The sequence below is a fragment of the Choloepus didactylus genome, chromosome 6 (assembly GCF_015220235.1).
Source record: "Choloepus didactylus isolate mChoDid1 chromosome 6, mChoDid1.pri, whole genome shotgun sequence".
In the NCBI taxonomy this organism is placed as follows: domain Eukaryota; kingdom Metazoa; phylum Chordata; class Mammalia; order Pilosa; family Megalonychidae; genus Choloepus; species Choloepus didactylus.
The window spans coordinates 48907671-48935272 of NC_051312.1; the positions used below are offsets into that span (position 1 = coordinate 48907671).

The window sequence follows — 27602 nt, forward strand, 5'->3', positions numbered from 1 at the left end:
TCGACAGTTGTTGCTGGGACACGGAGTAGAGCAGGTGGCAGATGTGCCTGGTCTTTTGAGAAAAGAAATTGTAGGTGAGCTTGGACACAGACTAGCATATCACATGTCCATTAAAAAGGCTTAGGATACGTGTAATGGTGAAAAAGCCACTTGTCTAAGTTAAGCTCATAGATAAGCCTAAACACTATTTGTTTTCTTTGAGAATATTAAGATTATGAATGTAAATAAATATAAACATATATGTATATACAATATATATGCATATATGTGTACACATATATATTATACATACACCACATATATGTGGTAATCTTTAATTTGATGCAGATAATTTGAAAGAGTATGTGTGTGTATGCGTAATTATATATACCTACCAACATTTTCATATATTCTTTTTCAGATCATCTAAATCAGATTAAAGTTTACCTTTCTAGGCATGTATTTTATAGATAAGTAAATAATTTGTCACCTTTTTGATATGAATATATCCTAGTAATAAAATATGTATGAATAGCTTTGAAGTTATTAGATAAAATGAGGTATTTTTCAGAAGTTGGAAAATTGATCATGTTTAAGGTATATGGGGAAAACAGCTGGAAGATTGAGTGTAACTGATGTATCTTTTCTAAATGAGAATGAACATTTTATATACAGTTAGACAAAAAGGCATTATTAGAGTAGTAACTTCATTATTTTAATATACTGATTTTCATCCAGTCAGCAGAAATTTACTGATAGCTTACTAAGTGCCAGGTACTTGGCCAGAACAGAGACACAGAGATGAAAGGAGGAGCTCATAGTCTGATTTCTTTTTTTTTTTAAATCATTATTCTTACATCTCTGCTTTTCAATTCAGTTCAGTTTGATCTAAATTTAAAGCAATAAATATTTATTGAGTACCTACCATGACTAGCCCTGATTTAGAGAGAGAAGTCCGGGACTAAAAGGGGCTTAAACTGGGTAAATAAGTTATAAATCCTTAAAACTGAGAACACTATTCAATAGTGTAAATCAAATAGTCCCTCCAAAGGAAAATTTTACTTTATTTCTGGCATAGGAAGGCCGTGTAAGTCAGTGTGTATTCTGATAATTATATTTCCATAGTTCATTGGTTTTCTTATTCTTGGGAAAAGCAGTGTAGATAATGAAGATTCTCTAAGAGCTATTTCCAGATGTATCAAGGTAGAAAAAAGCCTATGTAACATTGCTGATTTTTTTTCACTGTTTTACTACTCATTTTGAGCATCACTGTTGACAACCAGTGGCATTGGATTTAATAGAAAGCCATAGAGCTATTCATCACATACCTTGAAACAAAAAAGCTATGGTATAGAGGTCGGGCCAAGGTCAATTCTGACATGGAGCATTCCCTGTTGAAATGCAACATTAGAATAGATCTTACATTTTGAAGTTGAATGACTAATCAGAAAGATTAGTTGCATATAGAAAAGATAAAAAAATAAAAATGTTTTCTATAAAGACTGACAATGTATTATTAGGCCTTGAAATTCTGGCATTTAAAGATGCTGACATTTATTTAATGATTATGCTAGAATTGTGAATATGTAGTCAATAAGTTGTTTGAAAAGGCATTTTAAAAGTTTTCAGATTCATGACCATGTGGTTTAGGTTTTATTCACAGTTTCCTGAACCTTCTGCCTAATGGTGCATAGTAAAAATTCTCAGATCAGATTCATGGGGTTTGTAAGAGTTTGGCTCCTTTGTAACTGCTAGGAGCTGTTTGCAATGCAAACATAGAACAAAAAATGGTTCTTGCCCTCCAATTGCTTAAATGTCTTAAAGAAGATGAGGGGAAAAAAAAGAAAAACTATGTGGACCTAATTCATTAGGTCCAAGTTGCCAACATATGGAACTCTAATTGTGTTTAAATTTTTTAATTTTACATTTCTATTATTTCTTATATATCCTATTCTACTATTTGTCTTATAGAGTTATCATTTACAGTTATTCATTTCAGTCCTGAGTTTTGTTTTATAAATAAGATTTAACATCTTTTATATATTGTATTGTGAAGATGTGGTTACAGGAAAAAAATTCCATGAAGAGAATTCTTGATACTATACCTAGATCTAAATTTAAACCTAGAGATTTTCTGCTAACTGCCATGTGATCTACAAAATGAAATAATTTGCTGTGACAGCTTGTGATTGACAAGAATATGTGTGAGCACGTTTAAAATAGGCCATATTTTCATGTAGAAGTAAATGTCAGTGAAATGATGGATTCTCATCATTTTAATTATTGATGATTTGGAAATATTTCAATTCCGCGACACACAAGACACATTCTAAATAGCAGCATAACACTTTTTTTCGTATCTGCATCAATAATGAAATGTTCTGTCATATTTTGTTTTTCAAAAAATGCATTAGTTTAATGAACCTGGATTCATGCATTATATTTAGTTCCATTATGCCTACCAACTTTGTTGATTTTTAAGTGATTGTGTTAAAAGCACAAGTTTCAAGAAGTGATCCACTAATCACATCACATCACACCTTGCTATTCTTCCTGCTGAATCTAAAGACAGTACTCCATGGTGCTGTTCTTAGTCTTGCCACAGCTAAATGTTGCTCTCTCTCCTATAGGTAAACATTACTTAATTTGGGCAGCTACAGAGGAGTTAGGTTTGGCTCCAAATTTCCTGTTATCATATTATTTGAATAGTATGCTTGTTAGGTGGTCAGTCCATCTTCTCTCCCTTTTAGCAGAATATACTGAAAAGCAGGAAAATGACATTATAGAGGGAAAAAGCATATTATTCTGAGACAACACATAATTCCTTAATTTTTTTCCTTAAGTGGCAGTAAAACCTTAGACATTTATTTCATGCATTTCCCTATTCTCAAAGTTTTAAACCTGTAAATAAGTGTGTAGAATGTCCTTACTATATAAACAGATGTGAATCTGAAGAAAATTGCAAGAGATGGAGGAAAAAAAAAATCTACAACTGTCTGTAGCCAATAGGAAAACCTAGAGAATGCATGGTGTTGGCAGTGTCTCCTTACACCATCAAAATATCAAATCATTGAGAAGCACCTAAATTCTTGGCATACTCATGAGATGCTGACATGCACATAATAAACCTACCTACATATATATATATATATATATTTTTTTTTTTTTTCAGAGAATGGGGGCTACTCTCATTTAATAAAGATAATTTGAATGTTTTCCACATGCCAAGCACTCAGCTATGTGCTTTAAGTGTTATATTTTCTCCTCACAACTGTTGAGTTAGTGCTACAGGTCCATAATCCCTTATCTGCAATTCCAAATTCCAAAACTGCAAAAGACCACCAAACAGTTTTGCAATAACTCATTTGGTTGCAGAACCTTATTTAATTTGACTAATCAGTTGTTTTGTTGAAAAAGAATTAATGTGTTTGACTGTGGGGTGCTACCCTAAAACCCTGTTGGGGGCATTACTAAAATATGATATATGCATCATTATGATATACACACCATATTAACTTTCTGAAGGCCCCAAATTTCTAAATATGCTAACACATCTGACCTTAAGGGTTTTCTGTCACAGCTGCAAAGAAATCTAAAAACTTAATACTCACTAGGATGTTAACTCAGAAGTTAGAAGTATTGTCCTTTATCATCTCAAGTTGTTTGCTGGTAGATGAGGGTAGATGGAGAGAATATTTTCTTTTCTAGAGCTCAGGGTGTGTGTAGGGAGGAGAAAAAAATTATGGTTTCCTTTCCAAGGAGACAGAAGAAAAAGAGTTAAATAGAGACCATCTATTCATTCAATCATTCATTCAATACATATTTATTGAGTCCCTACCATTTGCTAGACACTGCTCAAGCCTGGAGGATATGGTGTGAACAAGACAGAGATCGTACAGAGCTTATGTTCTAGTGAGGTGGAAGGAGGCATAGACAATAAACATGTAAACAACTAAACAAGGTAATTTCCCTGATGATGGTAAGTGTTATAAAGGAAATAAAAAGGGTGGTTAACAGAAACAAAAAATGTCATGGAGACAAAAGGAGGAGGGAATTTAAAAATGAAACAGGCTTAAAGACATAATGTTGAGTGAAATAAACCAGACACAAAAGGACAAATATTGTATGATCTCATTTATATGAGACAATTAGAATATGCAAATTCACGGAGTCAGAAACTAGATTACAGGTTACCAGGGGCCTGGATGAAGATAGGAAATGGGGAGTTAATGTTTAATTGACAGGGCTTCTGTTTGGGGTGATGGAAAAGTTTGGTAATGGCTGGTGGTGATAGCACAACATAGTGAGAGTAATTAACACCACTAAAATATATATATGAAAGTGGTTAAAATGGGATATTTTAGGTTGTATATGTTACCAAAATAAAAATCTAAAAAAGAAAAACACACATAGAACTGTATAACACAAAGAATAAACTCTATGATAAATGATGGACTACAGTTTCTACTATAATTATAATAATTTTGTTTCATCAGTTGTAACAAAGGTACCACACTAATATAAATTGTTAATAATATTAAGATTCGAAGGCTAGTCATCAGAAGTTTGTGCCTACTCCTACATTCCCAGAAGAGCTCACTGATAGGAACAACAACAACAAATAAAACATTTGTTTCTTACATTTGTTTCTACTTTTGTCATCACTGCCAGGGAAGCAAACTCTGGTGTGATCCTGGAGCAGGTCAACTAACCTCTATCTGTAAATTGAGGCTAATGGTATTCGCCTCACACAGGGGTATTATGAGGAGTAAATAAGATGATGTGTATAATAGGTGCTTCAAATGTTCCTTCTACCTGTTTTTTATCTATTTTCCTTCCTTCTCTCCATTCCTTCCTAGACATGTTTCCACCACTTTTTCATACAAGCTGGGACATAAATAGCTGATTTTATATAAAATGTATTTGCTAGGAATATATACAACGAAATTAAAATCCCTTGCAAGCAGTTGTGTATACAGCATAATATGGGAATTTGAGTTACAGGCTTTGAACTCTCACTAGGTCAAAATCTAGGCCTTATAAAAGGAGCCCTTAGCAGCCTTACTCTGCTCTATTCCAATAGTTGTATTTTAAAGTATGTTCATGACCCAGGGCTAGCCTTAAGTTTAAGCTGCCATAACTTATTTAAAGAAAGTTCATAGGAAAGTTCAGGGAAAGGGTGATAACATTTTGATTGACACAATTTAAGGAATGTTTGTAGATTTAGTCAAATTTAAATTGAAGACATACTTTAAATGATATGTCAGACTAGTGTTACTGAGGTAAAATCTAATGACAATCACTGTCGTTATTAGTTAAATATAGCTATCATGCCTGTGGCAATAAATGATGACACTTAAGAACATGCAGAAACAAAGAAGGCAAGTATTTAGAGAAAAGGGAGTGACTAGAAATTCGGTTGAACACAGGAATGTGACCTGGATTTAATCTGTTTACCAAACATAGAAGCAATTGTATTTTGGGCGGATGACATAATTGAATATAGCAGTATGTTTTTTTACTGTCAGAGCATTTATATTTTATAAACTCATCTTGTGCCCATGAAATGATGTGCTTGTTCATATTTAATGTCATTATGTATACCTACTTGACAGTCAAAGCATTAAAGTGTTTTCAAGTTTATTGCCCAACTACAGGAGAATACATTTTAAAAATAAGATTTTTAAAAAGTTCATGGATTTGAATTTGCAAGTTTGCTCCCTTTTTTCTCATGGCAGAAGAAGACAGCATTCTTTTTTCCTGGTACATGGAAAATTATAATGTGGGAGCACTGGATTTATTTAATTTCATGACAAGCATTGGCTCTTTTGAAGTAGACTGAGGAATGGAAGGATATTGTAGATAGACCATCTGACAAACAGTCTAGAAAGTACTTTAACTTTTTCATGATTTGGTTAGAAATAAAACAAAGAAAATAAAATAGGATGTAGATTCTTCAAAATAAAACATAACCTATAGTTAGGGCATAATGTTCTTCAAATACTCTAAGAGAGTAAGTCAGTCAAGAGGATTTGGCATTCCTGAGCAGCTGGGATATACATAGCCCTAGGGGGAAATATTTCCCAAAGTTATGCTAAAACTTTACTCTCTATAGAGTAAACCCATAGTGCCCTATCTTCACCCCCATTGAAATCTTAACCTACTAGGGAGAATTTCCTGAGGAGAGGGAAGACTAGTGTCTTCATTTGCAAGGGCTGCCCCTAACCAAGTACCACATACCAGATGGCTTAAAACAACAGAAATTTATCATATCACAGTTCTGCAGGCCAGAAGTTGGAAATCAAGCTATTGACAAGGCCTTGCTCACTCTGAAGCCTCCAGGGAAGAATGCTTTCTTGCCTCTTCTAGCTTCTAGTATTTGCCATCAATCCTTGGTATTCCTTGGCTTGTAGATCTGTAACCGAGAAGTTAGGATCTAAGGAATGATTATAATTAGTGAATCATTATATAGATACTCCTTTTACTTTCTGCTATATTAGAAGAGACAGAGGGAAACAACTGAAATTTCTGAACTGTAATCCAGCTGCCTTGAGCTTTGATGATTGTATAACTATATAGCCTTTATCTTGTGACTGTAAAAACTTTGTAACTGGCCCTCACTTATAGAGTCATATGATCACTGAAGACAGCCTCTAATATTTATTAATGAAGGGCCTTGAGACAGTCCAGAACTAATCTACCCCAATTCCAAGGCTATCTTGATTGACAGAGATGGATCTAACCAAAATGGGCCCGCCTGACTTGTGCAGTAGCTTAAACTTTAAACTGTAAGTGACCCTATACCTCATTATAATACTAAAATCACAACCATCATCATATTAAGGCTGTCATTTTCTTACTTATGTTCCGTGACTAAGGATGTAATCAGTCTGTGCATTCTCAATAATTAGACCATCTCTAACCTCATCACATCGAGCCATTGTGCTCGTTATTCTAAAACTTCCCCTCTTTTGGTACTTTAAAACTATCAGAGTTACTGCAGTTTGGGGAGACAGATTTTTAGGCCAATAGGCCACCTGATCTTCCACTTCATGCCTAGCAATAAACTCTTTCTCTCTTTGAAACCCTGACATCTCAGGAATTGGTCATTGGAGTGCATCAGGCAGAGAATCCACCACTTTTGATCGGTATCAGATGCATCTGCCTCTGTCTTCACATGCACTTCTTCCCTGTGTCTGTCTTTGTCCCATTCTCCTCTTCTTATGAGGACACCAGTCAGTTGGATTAGGGCCCAACCTTATCCTGTTTGGCCTTAAATTAACTAATCATATCTTCCTAGATCCTATTTCCAAATGAGGTCACATTCATGGGACCGGGATTAGGACTGAACATATTTTGGGGGTTGGAGCACAGTTGAACCCTTTACACCTGGGAAGGGTCTGGTCCTGATTGCTTTGGGACCCACCAGGAGGGTATGAGGTGTTAAGGTGAGGCGAGGGCCCCTTCTTTGACACATGGTTGTATTGGACTTTGCTGACAGTACAATTCACAGAGTGGAGTTTCAAGGATTCCCCAAAGGGGAATTCCGAGGCTTCTGGTGTTGAAATTCATACACAAGAAGGCATTGTATTTGGCCCCATCCTTTGGGGAAGCTCCCACTAATATATTCTTCCTTATGTTCTGAATGTCCTGTTTTTTAATATTCATCAGATTTGTAATTACCAACTGTGGTAGATTGAAATATGTACCCCAATTTAGAAATGTTCTTAATCCTAATTCACATTCCTGTGGGTGTGAACCCATTGATGAACGTTGAAGATGATGAGCCCTTGAAGATGTTATTTTTAGTTAAGGTGTGGCCCATCTGAATGAGGTTGGGTCTTAATCCAGATTACTGGAGTCCTTTATAGACAGAGGAAATTCAGGCATAGTCAGAGAATACCATGGTGAGGAGCTGGAACCCAGAAGTTAATGGAGCCAGAACCCGGAAGTCAATGGAACCTAAAAGAGAAGGAGAGAACGTTGCCATGTTATAATGGGAAGCAAAGATACAAGTCAAGGGACCCCAAGGATTGCCGGCAGTCAACACCAGAATGTTACAGCATATAGGGAGAAAGCATCACCTTGCTGACACCTCAGTTTTGGATTTCTCCTAGCCTGAAAACCATGAGCCAGTAAATTCCTGTCATATAAGCTAACCGTTGTGTGATATATGTTTTAGCAGCCTGGAAAACTGAAATATCTGTCTTCACCACTAGACCAAGTTCCCTTAGGCCAGAAACCATGATTGCCTTGTTCACCATCATTTTCTGGCAAAGAACTTGGCACATAATAAATGCTCAATAAAAACCGTCCAATGGATAAAAGAAGGACCAGATGAAATAAGTACCATGGTGAATCATCTGTATCCCTAGGATGTGGCAGTGGGAGGGAAGGGAAAGGACCTCATTAGAGCAGCCTACTTGACTTGCAAACAGTGAGTGGACATTTAGGAAGAGTACATTAAAAGCTCCTACCCCAAATTCATATGTAGATTAGTGAATGTTCCTATTTGGCAGGGGGCCAGAGTAAGCCAGCCCAAAAGTAATTACATTGCAGAGAGGCTAATGGTTATGCTAATTTTGTCTGAGATCAGACAATGGTCAGAAGTGGAGGGCTGGGATAAATGATTCTCTGAGAGGCCTAGAGAGGCCCAAGATCTTAGGTTTTCAGCCTTTCTTTTAGCCTTGCCACATCACCTCTGTCTAGAATGCTCTTTCTTGCCCATTCTCTTACCTCAACTCCTACTAACATTTTTTGGAGGGGGTGAAGCTCTCTTGTTCATTAACTGTTCTTTTTGTATTCCTTGCATAGAGTATCTTGCATAGAATTTGTGTTTATTAACTATTATTGAAAGTAAGGAAGTAGGAAAAAGGTGATGGTGTGCGCTTCTGGAAGGTTCAGGGATACTACTTACTGTTGTGTACTGCTGCAGGCCATATGGGGCCAGAGACACCTGTTTCTAATTCCACCACCCAGGATGGGGCTCTGTTTTCTAATTCTTACAACGCTACCTGATAGCCTCAGCCCTGGGACGGATGCCAAGGTTTTAAGATGAGAAGGTTGATGAAAAGAAGTAGAAAGCATTAGTTAGCAATGGCAAGTTTGTGTTCCTGGGAGTTCAAAGTGGATTTAGATGGCATCCAGCTTCTCATTTTAAATGTGGCCTGACTCCTTGCCCTGCATAATGCACAGTCTCCCCACCATTTGATTGCGATCTCACTCTACCCATCCCTAACCTCTGAGATTAATCCTATTCCTCACCAGTGCCAAAACTCAGTCCACAGCCTCCAGGTTCTCTGTGCTGATGTGAAAGAGTCAGATTCTGTTTTTCTTCTTGCCTCTGGATGTAATAATGTCTACCCAGGTCATCAGCTCCCTGGCCATGTTTCTTGATATGAAGGCATAAGTTCCTAGAGCCATGGTGTACATAAGAATCACTTTGTGTTGCTAAATATGAGAGTCCCTTGGCCTTTTGCTAGACACACCAGTTGGTACTCATATAGGTGGCCCATGGCTTGCGCTTTGAGAAATGTTGCTGTAAACCTTGCCTTTTTCTCACTTATCCTAATAGCTTTGTTTTGTAGGGAAAAGGATTTTGCCTAAATGTAAGGAAGATTTTTTCTGTAGTCCCAGCTCTCTACTTCCTACTTTGGAATTGCTGCCTGGGAGGCCCTGATCTGCCTCCTTCTCATCTCCTTGTTCTGTTTCTGGACACTCTGTCTTCATTCCCCTCACGATAGTGGATCATGTTGTTGCATGACCCTAGGCCTTCCTCACCACTGTTTCTTCCACTTAGATTATGCTCCCCATTCTTTGTCCACTCATTTATCCTTTAAGTCCTACCTCGTGCATCTCCTCTGGGAAGACTTTCTTGACCACTACAAGCTGTGTCAGGTTCCTCTACTTGGTGCACCCCCAGTAACTTTGCACTCCTCTGACTTAGCACCTGCCACACTGTGTGTTGGTTTCCTTTCTTTTCAACCAGAGTAAGAGCTCTTTGGGGCCTTCTGTTCCAACCTAGATTAGCCTCCAGACCAAAGAACACACCTGGCTCGGAGTTCCCCAGGAGTTTAATTAGGTTCTTACAAAACAGAAGACATCTTGAAGGTGGCGGGTTGGCAGAGTGGAGTCACTGTTCTGCCATCCTGCAGAGACAGAGAGGAGTGCCAAGGTGGGGAGGCTTATAAAGGTCTGTGACAGCGGAGTTTCTCACAAGATTTGGTTACAACAAGGTCTTCAGAGATTTGGCTACTAAATAGCGATTAGGGGAGGGAAGTTTTAATAGTTTCTCCCCAGGGGGTGGGGGTGTGTGTGATGGTTACCTGGTCATTTAGGTGGCTGCTGGTATCTCAGTAGTGGAGGAGGGAGCAGGGCCAGGGGTGATCCTCCCAATCCACCGCAACACGACAGACTATGTTGACCATAGGGGAGACATTGCAGGATTAGAGACAATAGAACACTAAGGGCCACCCCCCCCATACAGAAATAAAAACCCCACAAACAGATGCTACTGACAATTGACAAAATCTGTGCCTATTTTCCAATGAGTTGAATTCTGCCAGGCCAGCAGGATGTTTCACACAGTCCAATTCCCAGGGGTTACAGTCCAAGAAAGGTTGGTAGCATCTGAAGGTGGCAAGTCCTTGCAAAACCAACATTAGATTCAATTGTAGGCAAGAGTTACTGCTGAATATCCTAGAGTGCTATGGGTGAAAAGAAAGATATTTATGGGGAACAGTGAGAGGTAATTCCTACTGATATACAAGCTAAATTTCCATTAGTGAATAGCCGAATTCTTCAGGAAGGGGTTCTATGAGGAGATTTTAGATATCACACTCCCCCCTGCCCCTCCTCCCCCACAATTACAGGGAGACTTCTTGACTTAAATCTATGGTTAGCTTAGACATGATAAGCGTCCACAAAGTCATACGTACAGTACCTTGAGGTATGGGGGGGGTCCCAGGTTGGTTATCTTAAATCTTAGGCGACCCCACTACTCCATAGGCTTATTTTCCCAAATTTCTAATGCTTGTGGCACAGGCAAAGCAAATTATTTTCCTTACCTCATTGTGGTTGTAATGTTGCCAGTCCTTTTACCTAAATTTGCAGTGCTTGCATGGGCGCAGAGTTACCAACTCAAGAGGAGTGGGAGCAGTTGCTCAAGGTCATGAATTGAGGCTAGTCAGGGCTAGATATAACCGATGGGTCTACTGCTGCAGGGACTGTTTATCATCTTTTAGCTGCTCTTTTAAAAGGCTATTCCTTCTATCAATTAACCCTGCTGCTGTGGGGTTGTAAGCCTGTCAGTAGCACAGGCTTGGGTTGATTGTCCAGTAAAGAGGGTCCTTCTATCACTGTCTACATGTGTGGGGACCCCAAAGTAAACACTTAATTTTTCTAGGCTATTTATTGCCATCCTCTGGTTGGTTTTTCTTACTGGGAAGGCCAGAAACAGACTAGTAGTCATGTCTGTGGCTGTAAAGTCATATTTTGCAACCTCAGATAAGGGAAAGGGTCTGATGTAGTCCACTTGCCATCTGGGTACTGGGATCTGCTCACAGCCGATATAACCAAGTTGATGAGGAAACATTCTTGGTCCTTGCAGTGGGCAGGAGGGGCAAATGTCCCCAGTGTGTTTCAGCTGTTGCCTCCAGATAGGCAACTGGAATTGCTGCACCAGCCTCCACAAAGTCTGGTTCCTTGGTGTCCCATTTTCCTATGTAGCCATTCAGCAGCCTTGTGCGATGTTGGCTTCCCAATAGTAGCGAGTTGGGAGAGTGAAGTCAGCATTCTGCCATTCTGCAAAGAGAGAAAGGGGGGAGAGCGCTAAGGGGGGAAGCTTATAAAGGTTTGTGACAATGGAGTTTCTAACAAGATTTGGTTACAAGAGGATCTTGCAAGATTGGTTACAAGAGGATCTTGCAAGATTTGGTTACAAGAAGGTCTCCCAAAATTTGGTTACTGACAGTGGTTAGGGGAGGAAGTTTTAATGATTTTCCCCCTGGGGTGGGGGTGGGAAGCAGGTTACCTGGTCATGTAGGTCATGTAGGTGTGTCTTAGTAATGGAGGAGGGGGCGAAACCCCGGGTCCTGGGTCCTCACACTTTCTTTGTGCAGTGTCCCTAGTAGGAAGTATGAATGAATATTTGTGGAATGAATAATTGTTTGAGTTAAATGGATGATTAGAGTTAATAATTCCTAAAGTTCTTTTCAACCCCAAGGCTTTACAATTTTGAAGCCAGTGTATAGTATACACTAGGCCGATGATTTTTTTATTTTTAATTTTTGCTTCTTCCTATTCTGAGCTATTTTCTATGATATGTATATATGATATATATTCTGGTTTCCCATTAACTACAATAAGGGACACCCTAAAGAGAAAGCTAATTAATCATGAGTAATAAAATGTATTTTTTTCCCCAAAATACAGAGAAAACATAAGTCAAATTATTTTTACCTAATGAAATAATACTTGTGTTCTGATCTATTTGGCAAATCATCTACAAATAATAGCATCTAATAAGTGCCAAGCACTATTTTAGATGCCAACTGTACAATCAGGGAACAAATGCTCACATTGAAAACATGTGATCAACTTTTATTATAAACTTCCAAAAAGTTCACTTTTTTACCATGCACCAGGCACAGGAAATACAAAGATAAAAGCATATTCCATGCCCTAGAAATGTTCAAAATTTAATGAGTTCACACATGCAAAAACAGTGTTCAGTAAAATGTGGGGTACAAAGGTGAAGCTGTGAAGTCTTAAGAGGGATAGATAGCTCAGAGGAAGATTCCTGGAGGAGATGACACTGAGTAGAGATGGAAGGAGTTAGCCTATCAAAGAGTGATGGAAAAAGGCAAAGCTTTGAAGTCAGAAAAGAGGAAAGTGCATGCCAGTTGCTTATCCTCAGCTCCCTGTATGCCTTCAGGAGGGGATATTTTATCAAACTCTGTTGCATTGATTCTCAATCAGGAGTAATTTTTCCCCCAGGAGGACATTTGGCAAAGTCAGGGGACACTTTTGGTTGTTCCAACTTGGAGAGTGCTACTGGCATCTGGAAGACAGAAATGCTGCTAAATATTCACAATGCACAGGACAGCCCCCACAACAATGATCTGACCCCAAATTTCAATAATTGCTGAGGTTAAGAAACCCTTCTCTATTGCATCAGACTGTTCTGATTGCCAGAGACACAGAGGTCTGTAAATGGAGTCACAGTGATTTTAATAAAGAAATAATGATCAATATAGGCATTAAGGGCAGTTGCTTTTTAGATGGTACAAAGGTGGGACTTTGGTAAAATGTGGGAAAGTATTAAGAAGCATGGAAAATTCAGTCATTTTAAGTCAGTAATCTCCTCTGTTAGATGTAAATTTAAGGAAAGGGACTATGTCTTTTTCATGTTGCTAGCACAAGGTCTGGCACATAAGACAGGCTCAATAATTGTTGACTGCCTGCCTAACAGACTGACAGACTGACTGACTGGTGGAAGATTTCAAGAGCTAGCTCCAAGAGCTTTCTCTTTAGGCAATGATAAAGTTGATGTTTTAGGAAAATTCAGCTGCTACTGGAATATAGAATGTCAGATGTGATGGGAGATAATCAAATGCAATTGGGAAGCTGTTGCAGGTAATAAGGGGTTGTGAGAGAAATGGGCAAATAGAGTCTTGTTAGGAATGGAAAGGAATGATGATTTTTAATAGATATCATGAAGAAGGAATTGTTGAGATTTAGGTTTCCCTTCTTCAAGTTTGGGAGGCCCCTAAGACCACCTTCAGGTTCAGTAATTCTCTAGAAGGACTCACAGAACTGAACAAAACTGTTACACTCATGGTTATGTTTTGTTACAGCGAGAGCATAGAGATTCAAGTCAGCAACAGGAAGTGACACATAGGGAAGGGTCTGGGAGAGTTCCAGGTGCAAACTTTCAGTAGTGCTGTCCCACTGGCATTGTGCAGACAGCACTTACCTGTTGCTGCAATGGTGTATGGTAAAACACACAGAGTATTGCATCCAAGGAAATTCGTCTGAGCTTACTTTTGGCAAGGTTAATCCTTTATTGCACACCTTCTTTTTCTCTGTCTCAGATCGGGTTCCCTAGGAGACGAGCCTGCTAAGAGAATTTTTGTGCAAGAGACTTACTGAAGGAATGATCTCAGGTGAAACCTGAGAAGAAGTGAAAGAAGCAGCATACAGAGAGGAAAAAGCCTGGCAAAACCATAGGTTCACTGAAGTCTAGACCCAGCCTGGAGTGTGAATGAACAGCAGAGTTGCCCTTCCTTCTGTGTCCTATAATAAGTCAGTCATTGGCTGTGGGCTCTCTCCCAGGTAGGAGACAGGAGATCATAACCTTTTCTGTCATTTACTGCTAGGTGGCTGGCTCCCTTCAGCCACAAGCAATTCTCCAGAGAAGGGTGCAATGCGAAATGTTAGTGGCCAGGACTTGCAGCAGCTGGAGTTTGAGTTCACTAGCCTGGTAAAGGGGACCTGGTCGGGTACCAACCGTATCTTCGTTATTCCACTCTTACTTTATTCTACTTTATTCCATTCTTCATTCAATGCCCTGCGGAGAATCTTCTAATAACTTCCCATCACCTCTAGAATAAAACCTGAACTTTTATCCTGCCCTGTACTCTCTGGCCCCTTACTACCCCTTTGGCTTTATCCACTTTCTTTCATGCTGTTTATTCATTTTCAAACATATGAAGCTAATTGTTTCCTCAGAGACTTTGTGCTTGGTTTTCATTCTTCCTAGAATGCTTTCCCCCCAGATTTTTATGGCTAACTTCTCATCATGCCGGTCTCTACTCAGATGTCACATCTTCAGCAAGGCCCTCCACTGTCTGCCTCTCCCCAAAACGCTGTGAGCAGCATAAGCTATTCTGTCTTATTCACGGCTGTCACCCTGGCGCCTAGAAAAATAGACACCCAATAAATATTATTGAATGACTAAACAATTGGTTGGAGAGAAATGAGTGAAAGGTAAGGATTCATGATCTCCCTGAGATAGGGGATAACTGAGAAAGAATAAAAACACATAGAAATAAGAATGTGACTGTGCCTTTGTATGTATTATGTCCCCCAGAAAAAGCTATATTCTTTAATGCAGTCTTGTGGGGACTGATTTATTAATCTTTCTGATTAGGGTGTGACCTTTTGATTAACTACTGTTTCCATGTAGATGTGACTCAATCAACTGTGGGCCAGACCTTTGATTAAGTTATCTCCATGGAGATATGGGCCCCACCCATTCAGGGTGGGTCTTGATTTAATCACTGGAGTCTTATAAAAGAGCTCATGAACAGAAGGAGATCGGAGCATCTGAGAGGGACATTTTGGAGAGAAGCTAAGAGCTGACACTGACACTTGGAGATGTTTGGGGACATTTGGAGATGCTAGGCCAGAGTTTGCTCTGTAGAGTTGCTAAGAGAGGACCCTGACACTCAAATGCCCAGGAGCTGAAGAAGCTAAGAGAGATCCAGAGACATTTTGGAGAAAGCCATTTTGAAACGCAACCTGGAAGCAAAGGAATAGCAGATGCCAGCCATGTGCCTTACCAGCTGACAGAAGTGTTCCAGATGCCATTGACCTTTCTTCAGTGAAGGTGCCTTAGTTTGGACACTTTTATGGTTTCAGAACTGTAAATTTGTAAGTTAATAAATCCCCTTTATAAAAGCCAATCCATTTCCAGTATTTTGCATAACAGCAGCAATAGCAAACCAAAACAGTGACATTTGAATCAATTTATACAAAAAATAGGAAATTTTGTTTTAGACATACCGAATTTGAGATAATGTCAGAAAATATATTTTAGAGACAGACCAGTGTAGTGATTAGAAGTCCTATTTCCAGAACTAAAGTTATTTCCCAGTGCCACCACCTACCAGCTGTGAGATCTTGGGCAAGTTACTTAAATTCTCTGCGCCTCAGTTTCCTTACCTGTAAATGAGGGTAATAATCTAGCCTACCTCATAGAGTTGTTGTGAGGATTAAATAAGTTAATACTTATAAATCACAGAAAACTGTGTCTGGCTAATGGTAAGCATTATTTTTAGTGGAAATTAAGGAGCATTCAAATAGAAGACTTAATCAAAACTAGGGCTGGGACTAGGGTGAGGTGAATAAGCACCTCAGGGACAAAATTTAAGGAGGCACTTACCTGAGGGTTGTCCCATTGCATGACCCTGCAAGTGCTTCCTTAAGTTTTGTACCCTAGGGCCTGACTCTTCTCTCCCTAGTCCTGGACCTGGTTGAAGCAATCAAAGGGGAAAACTCTTTATCAGTTAGAATCTGGGACCCTGTAACACCTCTTCTCTCTGGCCCTGGTGGAGTGGGTCCCCCTGTTGCTAATCTCTGGATGGCCTCACTGTCTTTGGGTTTTCTCAGCCTTTTCCATCACTTGCATACCAATTCCCAGCAGTATATCCCCTTGGTTCAAATACTCTGAGTGGATTCTGTTTTCCTGGTTGGATGCAACAATTACTATACTCTAGAGCTCCAAGATAAGAGGATTTCAGGGACATAAGGAAAGAAGCTAGCATTTTTGGAGTGACTTCAATGTATTAGATATGTTTACATAGCAGACACAAGGTAGTAGGGTTATGCCAACTAGAGAATATGTAGACGAGAGATCTGTGATTCAGGGAGGTATAAATCATCCAAGGTAACTAAATAGTACAGCTGGGATTCAAATGTAGATATGTTTGAAGGTGGAGCTTATACTCTTTGTAGTATGCAAAGCATCTGAGGGGCATAAAGATTGTGAGCAAACTCCCATCAAACCACCAGCATTCATTAACTCCTAGCACATTTTTCTGATTCTAAATCCTATCAATTTGAGACTACAAAATGACAAGATACAGTTACATTTCTATTAAATTATTTTTTCTCTTCTCAAAGGCTTAATCACATATATATTCTTATGATTTTCTGGTTTTCAATTTACTCTGCAAGTTTTGCTCATTTTTCTGCCCACTGTGTGTATGTATGTGTGGGTAAGTGTGTATGTATGAGAGAGACAGAAAGAGAGAGTAGGAGAAGGAGAGAGGGAGAGTTTTTTTGAACATTTAGTATAAATGTTCTGGGATTTGAAGGTTATTTACAACTACTGGCTTATGCTTCATATCATTATGAGTAGCTTTTATGTAAAATACTATTTCTAGGTCAAAAAGGCCATGCTTCTTTCAAGGTAAGTGCTAATGGAGAAGAGTTATTTGGAAATTCGGGCAAACAAATAAGCTATTTTCAGTTAGAGATAAATAAAATTATATTTCTCTCATTAGGACAAATATAGAGCAGATAAAGGACAGATTATTGTATTTTTGTAATTTATGTGAAAGGAATATATTATCTAAAATAAACTGAATGCACAAAATAAATAGCTGAGGTGCAAATAATTTATTTATAAAACAAAACCTCTCGAAAAGAGAGGAAGGCTGACAGCAATTTAGTATGCAATATACTACACTCCTGTTCTTACTCTTATGTTTCAAAGTCATACATGGTAATTTAGTTGTGCTCCCATTAGTATTAGAGGGAGTTTTGAAACTTAAATTCCTGCACACATCTTTGAAAATGTATGGGTCAAAGTAAACTGTTAATGAAAACTGTTTCTCATTTTTAGTGAAGTAGTTTGAATGTCTCACCAAAGATATCCTAGAAGGCACCTTCATTCCTAGTCACAGGAGAAGAATTATAGTATAAAGTTACTATTTAGAGGTCATCATCTTTAAAGTATCATGGATAAGAAACCATATTAAAGAGAAAACAGTCTTTTCCCAACCTTAAAGAAACAACACTTCAGGAATCTTGTTTTATAGTAAGCAGTGGACATTGGACCCTTTCAATAGGTGAGAAGCTGGGTACATCTCATCAGTGATAGAGGCATGCTAAGGTGAATTTTAATTAGGACTTAATTGTGGTATTACTCTTTCATACTCTGAACATCTGTTCCCTCCAGAAATGATGATTTATGCAGGCTATCAGAACAGACAGCTTGCTACAGCTTATGTCACGGTTAGTGGGAAGCTGGTGGTAGCATTTCAGAAAACCAGCGTCTAAATGGAGACTGGCCAGTGTATGTGATATAGTAGTAGGGGGAGGGGAAGCATGATGTGTCCATTTTTTATTCTGAAGCCAAATATTGACTTGACTTCTGAAAAAATTATATTCTAGACCATCTGTTGTTAATGAAGAAAGCAAGTTGGACAATGAATGGGCTGATGCTTCCTACTGATGTCAAAAGACGGAAAACCAAGCCTGTTCTTTCTATCAGAATGAAGAAACTTGTGGAGAAGACCTCAGTCCGAATTCTGTTTTTAAAGAATGGCATGGGGCAGGATGGGCATGAGATTACAGTGAGAAAGGAAACAATGGAAAAGGTAATCTTGTATTAAATATTGTAGTATTAAAAAATATTGTAGTATGAATTAAATTTCAAAGTTTTAAAGGCATTTTTTAAACCAGCAGATATAAAAATGTATTGTTTTTTTCTTTCTAAATATCAATGTCAATTAATAAACTATGAAATATTAAGAAGGGATAATATAGAGCTCAAAAACGCAGTTGTTCAGAAACGTCCTTATTATACTAAGAACATAAATTACCTTAACAAAACTATGTTATTTCTGGAAATTATTTGGCTAATATTGTTGGCCATTTACCTAGTTAACAGTTATGTTTACAGAGCAGGGGAAGAGGATGGCATTCTAGTGTGCTACAGTTTATAAAATGCTTATATTGAAGTCAGTCTAACCTAGCTTCAAATCTTGAGTCTGTCCATTTCTGTTTAGAATAGAAATAAGAAAACCTAGAAGTGACCCCAACTCCTTGAAAGAATAAGCAAAGTCCAAAATAATTAAAACTATTTAAAAATATTATATAAATTTTTAAAAATAAATATGGATGAATCTAAGAAAAATCATGTAGCATGCAAAAAAAAATTGTGCTGCTTATCATATAAATGCATGTTTTTTAGATGGTATTTGTACTTCCCAGATCATCTTTGATATTACAAAGTATGGAGGAACTAATGGGAGTTTGGAGAAAAAAACTTTTTACAGATCAAGCTTTTTGAACCAATCTTAAAGCAGCCTAATAATAATAATAATAATTAAATTTATTAAAGTTGTACTAGAGAGGCAGCAAAACATAACTAAACTGTCTACGATTGAATCCTGGCACCACTATTGACTAGCTGTGAGACCACGGACAATTTAGCTTCTTTGAGCCTCAATTTGTTCATCTAAAAAATGGGGTTCACAATAGTGCCTTCCTCAAAGAATTGCCATGAAGATTAAACGTGATATAATGCATGGAGTACAATACCCAACACCCAGAAAGTTCCCAGTAATTGATTGCTATTTTTTAGGACTGATAAATACACTTCTGTAATTAATAATTATTTTTCTTATTAAAGAGGAACATTTATTATGAAATCAAGATAGGTGTAAATTATTTTATGTCAGATTATTTTCAAATTGAACATTGTTTGAAACAAGTCAATAGTTGACTAGATATTGGAAATTCTTGTTATGAAAATATTTATCCACTTATCTATTTATTTTTGTGGTTGTTTTATAACCACAAAATGCTCATTTACCCTTGAGCTGAGAAACTTGGATATGTTTCCTTCTTATCTGCAGATTTACATTATGAGTAAAACAAGAGATACTGCACACCAGAGTAAATTGCTAAGGCAAGTTGTAATGTCTTCCCTGGAGATTCTGAAACAGAAAAGATGGACATGTATCTTGGATTGTTAAAATACAGTCATTCTTGGAGACAGAAGCTAGATTAGATAACCTCTTGAGTTCATTTCAGTTCAATCTTGGTAATTCTATGCCTTGGTGGTAAAATTCAAGTAATAGTCACTTTTACAGATTACATGTTCTTAGATGAAAGGTTGAGTATAAATAAAAATGTCACTGCTATTTTGCTTTTTGACACTAGAAAACAATGAATTTAAAACTGGCAGATGAAAGAAGTATTTCATTTTTTTTTTTATTCTTACAATTTGTAGAAGTTAAAGAATTTTGACAGTTTATGAAACTCAGAATGCAATTCAGTAATAAATGCATTTTTAAATATTTGTCTAAATATAACTTTTAAAAATGAATTAAAAGAGAGGAGGCACCCAAATGCTGATCTTTGGTTGTTAATAAAAACATTTTAGAAGGGAAAAAAATAAGACTAGCTAATTATTTTGTAAATAAAACTTAAAATTTGAAAGATTTATTGATACTCATCAGATAATGCCCTATTTGTAGATCAAATACCAAAGCAGGGATAAGAATAGAGGGGTACCATAGTCATAGGCAGACAAATTATTTTCTCTATTATGATAGAATATTAAGAATATTAGGGACTCATCACCATTTTTAGATTATTAATAAATAACATAAAACTGAAGTAGAACATTGTTCCAACCCAGGTCTTGGAGGGCTTGGGTCAGCGCAGCCCTAACACCAAAGAACACTCCAGGCACAGAGTGAGGCATGGGTTTATTAGGACTTACAAATAGGAGAAGATTCTTCCTGGTGGCGGCTAACTGGAAAATGGAAGTCAGTGTACTGCAAGGATGGGAGTGTGAAGGGATATCTTATAAGGGTTTAGGACAAAGACATTCTGTAGGGTATGAGAACAGAGTTTTAGCAGCGTCTTATGACACAGGGGACTAGAGATTTGTTATCAATAGTGATCGGGGAGAGGAGTTTCAGTGCTTTGTTTACGACACTATCTGTCTATACTTCTTCCCTGAGGAGGTCTGAGGACCTTGCTCAACTTCTGTCCCAGTCAGTCAGGCTGCTATGTGCTGTGGGGCTTCATTCCCCAATAGGGAGGGGGAGGCTGGGCCCTGGGTCCCAATACACATAAGCGACTCTAATATGATGAAGGTTATCACTGTATCTTAAGGAGAGAGATATTGTGAATTGGTGGTAAAATAAAGTAGCGAAAACATAAAACATGTCTAATTGCAGAATGGAGCTAAAAGTGAAAGGACTATAATTTTTTTTTTTTTTAAATTAGAGAAGGTGGGGGCTTACAGAACAATCATGCCTAAAATACAGGATTCCCATATACCACCCTATTTTTAACACCTTGCATTCATGTGGCACATTTGTACAATTGATAAAAGCACTTTTTTTAAAATACAACTTTTCTTTTTATTCACAGTATTTTTTACCACCTTTTAAAGCAGAACAGGGTTTGGGCACTACATTTCCCCTCACAAGCCTAGCTGAGTCTTTTCACTGATTTACGACAGGTTAAGCAGGCTTGTAATTGTGCTACTGTAATCAGTATTTTTCTTTGGAAAATACTTGCTCCCATTGAGTTGGTTGTTTAACACTTTAATTTCTAGAGTCCTAATACATGCAGAATTATTAACCATAGGGGATGGAAGGTTTAAAAAGTAGCCCCTCTAACATGAAATTCAAGTTGTTCAAGATTTCTTTCAGACATCAAGGTATATGCCTCAGAATACACACTTCAGTGACAAAAGATTTGGTCTACTAAGGAATCTGCTTGCTAGCTAAACATGAGACCACAATGTTAATTTTAGATTACATTCCTCTTACCACAAACATTACTTCAGTCAGTTAAAATAAGCCTACATGAAATGAGACAAAACTATTAGCTCTGCTTTAGTGCCTGAAGTATCACAGTATCACACTTTGAAGAAATCTTATCTTCCCCTTAAGTAGTTGTCATGCCATACAGATTTTTAACAAAAATAAAAGAAAAAAATCCTTCAAAATATATTATCAATGGGAATGTATTATAAATAATCATGAGCCTAAATGGGAAATCAAAAGGAAATCCATTTATCTATTTTGGAGATTAAGAAGTTTGAAATAAGGACTAAAGTGATATATTTCTTCATTAAACTCAGGAATATCAGAACTATGGCACAACCCTTTCGAACTTCAATTAGATGTTTTTAAAATTTTCTTTATATGGTTTCAGTAATCATACAGCACTTGCCACTCTGGGGTATAGGCTGAACATATGTATCCATGGGTTGAAAAACATGCAAAGAAGAATTTCTGGGCATGAGATTGAAACTTAATGGGAAATTAAGGTGCCTGCTACAGATACATAACTTTTTAGAGTTAGCATCATGGTGGATAAGTCTTATTTTCTCCTAAATATCTCCTGGATTCATTGTCAGAGAAGTTGTATTAAACTGTGTGGATTTTTGTATTATCCAGGATCGCATCCCCTTTTTGAAAAATGTTTTATCTGCAGTTAATATGATTTTTTTTTTAGTTGTTTTTGCTTGGTTTTCTATGTACTATCACTAATAGTCATGAAATTATGGTGGGGGAGAAAACAGTAAAAAAGATAATGAAACAAAGGAATCAATGAAAAAGACTCTTGGCCTCTTTCTTCAATTTGAACTGATTGCTCTCAGTTGTGGGATCTCCATTCACCAACAACCTGGGAATAATCTTTCCCTCTTTCCTTTCTTTCCTAATTCTTTATTCTTTCAACCTTCATTTACTCTCTTACATACATGGTCTTGTGGCTCCCCCAAAAAAACAACAGGGGAGGTAATTTTTTTGAGGTCTTGGGGAATCATTTTTCGCTTTGCCTTCTTGTTTCCAAGTGTTTCTGTTGAGAAATCTGATGCTATCCTAATCCCTTATCCTTTGTATCCTTTTAATTTTTTATTTATTTATTTATTTATTTATTTATTTATTCATTTTTTAAATTCAGTTTTATTGAAATATATTCACAAACCATACAGTCATCCATGGTATACAATCAACTGTTCACAGTATGATCATATAGTTATGCGTTCATCACCACAATCTATTTCTGAACATTTTCCTTACATCAGAAAGAATCAGAATAAGAATAAAAAATAAAAGTGAAAAGAGAATACCCAAACCATCCCCCCATCCCACCCTATTTGTCATTTAGATTTTACTCCCATTTTTCTACTGATTTTTTTTCAATTTTTTAACTTTGTTTATCAAAAAATTAAAAACAAACAGGCAAACAACAACCAAAAAAACCCCACAACATTTCAAACAAAGCAATGGATTAAGGAAAACAAATAACCTAAAATAACTACTTTGCTTCCAATATGTTCCTACCATACCCCAAGAAAATTAATAAACCATGTCCAAACAGAGGAGTAAGAAAAACAAATAATCTAAAATAACTACATTGCTTCCAACATGTTCCTACCATACCCCAAGAAAATTAACAACCCCTAAGAAAACAAAGGAATAAGAGAAAAAAAAAACCTAAAATAACTCTATTGCTTCCAACATGATCTTACTATATCCAAGAAAGTTTACAAACCATAATCATTCCTGAGCATTCCCATAACATTGAGATTACCCTCCATAGTTTATCTCTTCTTATTAGATTATCATTCCCCCTCCACTAATTGGTATCTCTAGGTCCCCTACATTCTACAGTATAAAACATTGTACATTTTTCACAGAATTCACATTAGTGGTAACATACAATATCTCTCTTTTTGTGCCTGGCTTATTTTGCTCAGCATTATGTCTTTTTTTTTTTTTTTTTTTTTTTTTTTTAATCTTCATTTTATTGAGATATATTCATATACCACGCAGTCATACAAAACAAATCGTACTTTCGATTGTTCACAGTATCATTACATAGTTGTACATTCATCACCCAAATCAATCCCTGACACCTTCATTAGCACACACACAAGAATAACAAGAGTAATAATTAGAGTGAAAAAGAGCAATTGAAGTAAAAAAGAACACTGGGTACCTTTGTCTGTTTGTTTCCTTCCCCTATTTTTCTACTCATCTATCCATAAACTAGACGAAGTGGAGTGTGGTCCTTATGCCTTTCCCAATCCCCTTGTCGCCCCTCATAAGCTACATTTTTATACAACTGTCTTCGAGATTCATGGGTTCTGGGTTGTAGTTTGATAGTTTCAGGTATCCACCACCAGCTACCCCAATTCTTTAGAACCTAAAAAGGGTTGTCTAAAGTGTGCGTAAGAGTGCCCACCAGAGTGACCTCTCGGCTCCTTTTGGATTCTCGCTGCCACTGAAGCTTATTTCATTTCCTTTCACATCCCCCTTTTGGTCAAGAAGATGTTCTCCGTCCCACGATGCCAGGTCTACATTCCTCCCTGGGAGTCATATTCCACGTTGCCAGGGAGATTCACTCCCCTGGGTGTCTGATCCCACGTAGTGGGGAGGGCAGTGATTTCACCTTTCAAGTTGGCTTAGCTAGAGAGACAGGGCCACATCTGAGCAACAAAGAGGCATTCGGGAAGAGGCTCTTAGGCACAACCATAGGGAGGCCTAGCCTCTCCTTTGCAGCAACCGTCTTCCCAAGGGTAAAACCTGTGGTAGAGGGCCAACCCATCAAACCACCAGTCCCCTATGTCTGTGGTCATGTTAGCAACCATGAAGGTGGGGTAGGCAAATACCCCTGCATTCTCCACAGGCTCCTCAAGGGGGCACTACATCTTTTTTTTTTTTTTTTTTTAACTTTCCCTTCTTTTTTAAATCAACTGTATGAAAAAAAAGTTAAAAAGAAAACAAACATACAATAAAAGAACATTTCAAAGAGACCATAACAAGGGAGTAAGAAAAAGACAACTAACCTAAGATAACTGCTTAACTTCCAACATGTTCCTACTTTATCCCAAGAAAGTTACCTAATATAGCAACATTTCTGTGAACTTCTTCCTACTATATCCATCAGAAATTAACAGACCATAGTCATTCCTGGGCATCCTCAGAACGTTAAATAGCTTATCTGTTCTTCTTGGATTATTGTTCCCCCTTCCTTAATTGTCCTCTATTGCTAGATCCCCTACATTCTACATTATAAGCCATTTGTTTTACATTTTTCAAAGTTCACATTAGTGGTAGCATATAATATTTCTCTTTTTGTGCCTGGCTTATTTCGCTTAGCATTATGTCCTCAAGGTTCATCCATGTTGTCATATGTTTCACGAGATCGTTCCTTCTTACTGCCGCGTAGTATTCCATCGTGTGTATATACCACATTTTATTTATCCACTCATCTGTTGAAGGACATTTGGGTTGTTTCCATCTCTTGGCAATTGTGAATAATGCTGCTATGAACACTGGCGTGCAGATATCTGTTCGTGTCACTGCTTTCCGATCTTCCGGGTATATACCGAGAAGTGCAATCGCTGGATCGAATGGTAACTCTATATCTAGTTTTCTAAGGAACTGCCAGACTGACTTCCAGAGTGGCTGAACCATTATACAGTCCCACCAACAATGAATAAGAGTTCCAATTTCTCCACATCCCCTCCAGCATTTGTAGTTTCCTGTTTGTTTAATGGCAGCCATTCTAACCGGTGTTAGATGGTATCTCATTGTGGTCTTAATTTGCATCTCTCTAATAGCTAGTGAAGCTGAACATTTTTTCATGTGTTTCTTGGCCATTTGTATTTCCTCTTCAGAGAACTGTCTTTTCATATCTTTTGCCCATTTTATAATTGGGCCGACTGTACTATTGTCATTGAGTTGTAGGATTTCTTTATATATGCAAGATATCAGTCTTTTGTCAGATACATGGTTTCCAAAAATTTTTTCCCATTGAGTTGGCTGCCACTTTACCTTTTTGAGAAATTCCTTTGAGGTGCAGAAACTTCTAAGCTTGAGGAGTTCCCATTTATCTATTTTCTCTTTTGTTGCTTGTGCTTTGGGTGTAAAGTCTAGGAAGTGGCCGCCTAATACAAGGTCTTGAAGATGTTTTCCTACATTATCTTCTAGGAGTTTTATGGTACTTTCTTTTATATTGAGATCTTTGGTCCATTTTGAGTTAATTTTTGTGTAGGGGGTGAGGTAGGGGTCCTCTTTCATTCTTTTGGATATGGATATCCAACTCTCCCAGCCCCATTTGTTGAAAAGACCATTATGACTCAGTTCAGTGACTTTGGGGGCCTTATCAAAGATCAGTCGGCCATAGATCTGAGGGTCTGTCTCCGAATTCTCAATTCGATTCCATTGATCTATATGTCTATCTTTGTGCCAGTACCATGCTGTTTTGACAACTGTGGCTTTATAATAAGCTTCAAAGTCAGGGAGTGTAAGTCCTCCCACTTCGTTTTTCTTTTTTAGAGTGTCTTTAGCAATTCGAGGCATCTTCCCTTTCCAAATAAATTTGATAACTAGCTTTTCCAAGTCTGCAAAGTAGGTTATTGGAATTTTGATTGGGATTGCATTGAATCTGTAGATGAGTTTGGGTAGAATTGACATCTTAATGACATTTAGTCTTCCTATCCATGAACATGGAATATTTTTCCATCTTTTAAGGTCCCCTTCTATTTCTTTTAGTAGAGTTATGTAGTTTTCTTTGTATAGGTCTTTTACATCTTTGGTTAAGTTTATTCCTAGGTACTTGATTTTTTTAGTTGCTATTGAAAATGGTATCTTTTTCTTGAGTGTCTCTTCAGTTTGTTCATTTCTAGCATATAGAAACATTACTGACTTATGTGCATTAACCTTGTATCCCGCTACTTTGCTAAATTTGTTTATTAGCTCTAGTAGCTGTATCGTCGATTTCTCAGGGTTTTCTAGATATAAGATCATATCATCTGCAAACAATGACAGTTTTACTTCTTCTTTTCCAATTTGGATGCCTTTTATTTCTTTGTCTTGCCGGATTGCCCTGGCTAGCACTTCCAGCACAATGTTGAATAACAGTGGTGACAGCGGGCATCCTTGTCTTGTTCCTGATCTTAGAGGGAAGGCTTTCAGTCTCTCACCATTGAGTACTATGCTGGCTGTGGGTTTTTCATATATGCTCTTTATCATGTTGAGGAAGTTTCCTTCAATTCCTACCTTTTGAAGTGTTTTTATCAAAAAGGGATGTTGGATTTTGTCAAATGCTTTTTCAGCATCTATTGAGATGATCAATTGATTTTTCCCTTTTGACTTGTTAATGTGTTGTAATACATTGATTGATTTTCTTATGTTGAACCATCCTTGCATGCCTGGAATGAACCCCACTTGGTCATGGTGTATGATTTTTTTAATGTGTCTTTGGATTCGATTTGCAAGTATTTTGTTGAGGATTTTTGCATCTATATTCATTAGGGAGATTGGCCGGTAGTTTTCCTTTTTTGTAACATCTTTGCCTGGTTTTGGTATTAGATTGATGTTAGCTTCATAAAATGAGTTAGGTAGTGTTCCATTTTCTTCAATGTTTTGAAAGAGTTTGAGTAAGATTGGTGTCAGTTCTTTCTGGAAAGTTTGGTAGAATTCCCCTGTGAAGCCATCTGGCCCTGGGCATTTATTTGTGGGAAGATTTTTGATGACTGATTGGATCTCTTTGCTTGTGATGGGTTGGTTGAGGTCTTCTATTTCTTCTCTGGTCAGTCTAGGTTGTTCATATGTTTCCAGGAAATTGTCCATTTCTTCTACATTATCCAGTTTGTTGCCATACAGTTGTTCATAATATCCTCTTATAATTTTTTTAATTTCTTCAGGATCTGCAGTTATGTCACCTTTTTCATTCATTATTTTGTTTATATGGGTCTTCTGTCTTTTTGATTTTGTCAGTCTAGCTAGGGGCTTGTCAATCTTGTTGATCTTCTCAAAGAACCAACTTTTGGTGATATTTATCCTCTC

The 27602-nt window shown here is 37.5% G+C and overlaps 1 protein-coding gene across 1 annotated transcript in view; it reads left to right on the forward strand.

Moving 5' to 3' along the window:
* The window catches only part of DCDC1 (doublecortin domain containing 1), a 632177-nt gene that overhangs the window by 22536 nt on the left and 582039 nt on the right, over positions 1-27602 (forward strand). Inside the window, 1 exon segment of the mRNA XM_037839043.1 lies at positions 18160-18365. Within this exon segment, the coding sequence (XP_037694971.1) occupies positions 18160-18365 (206 nt within the window).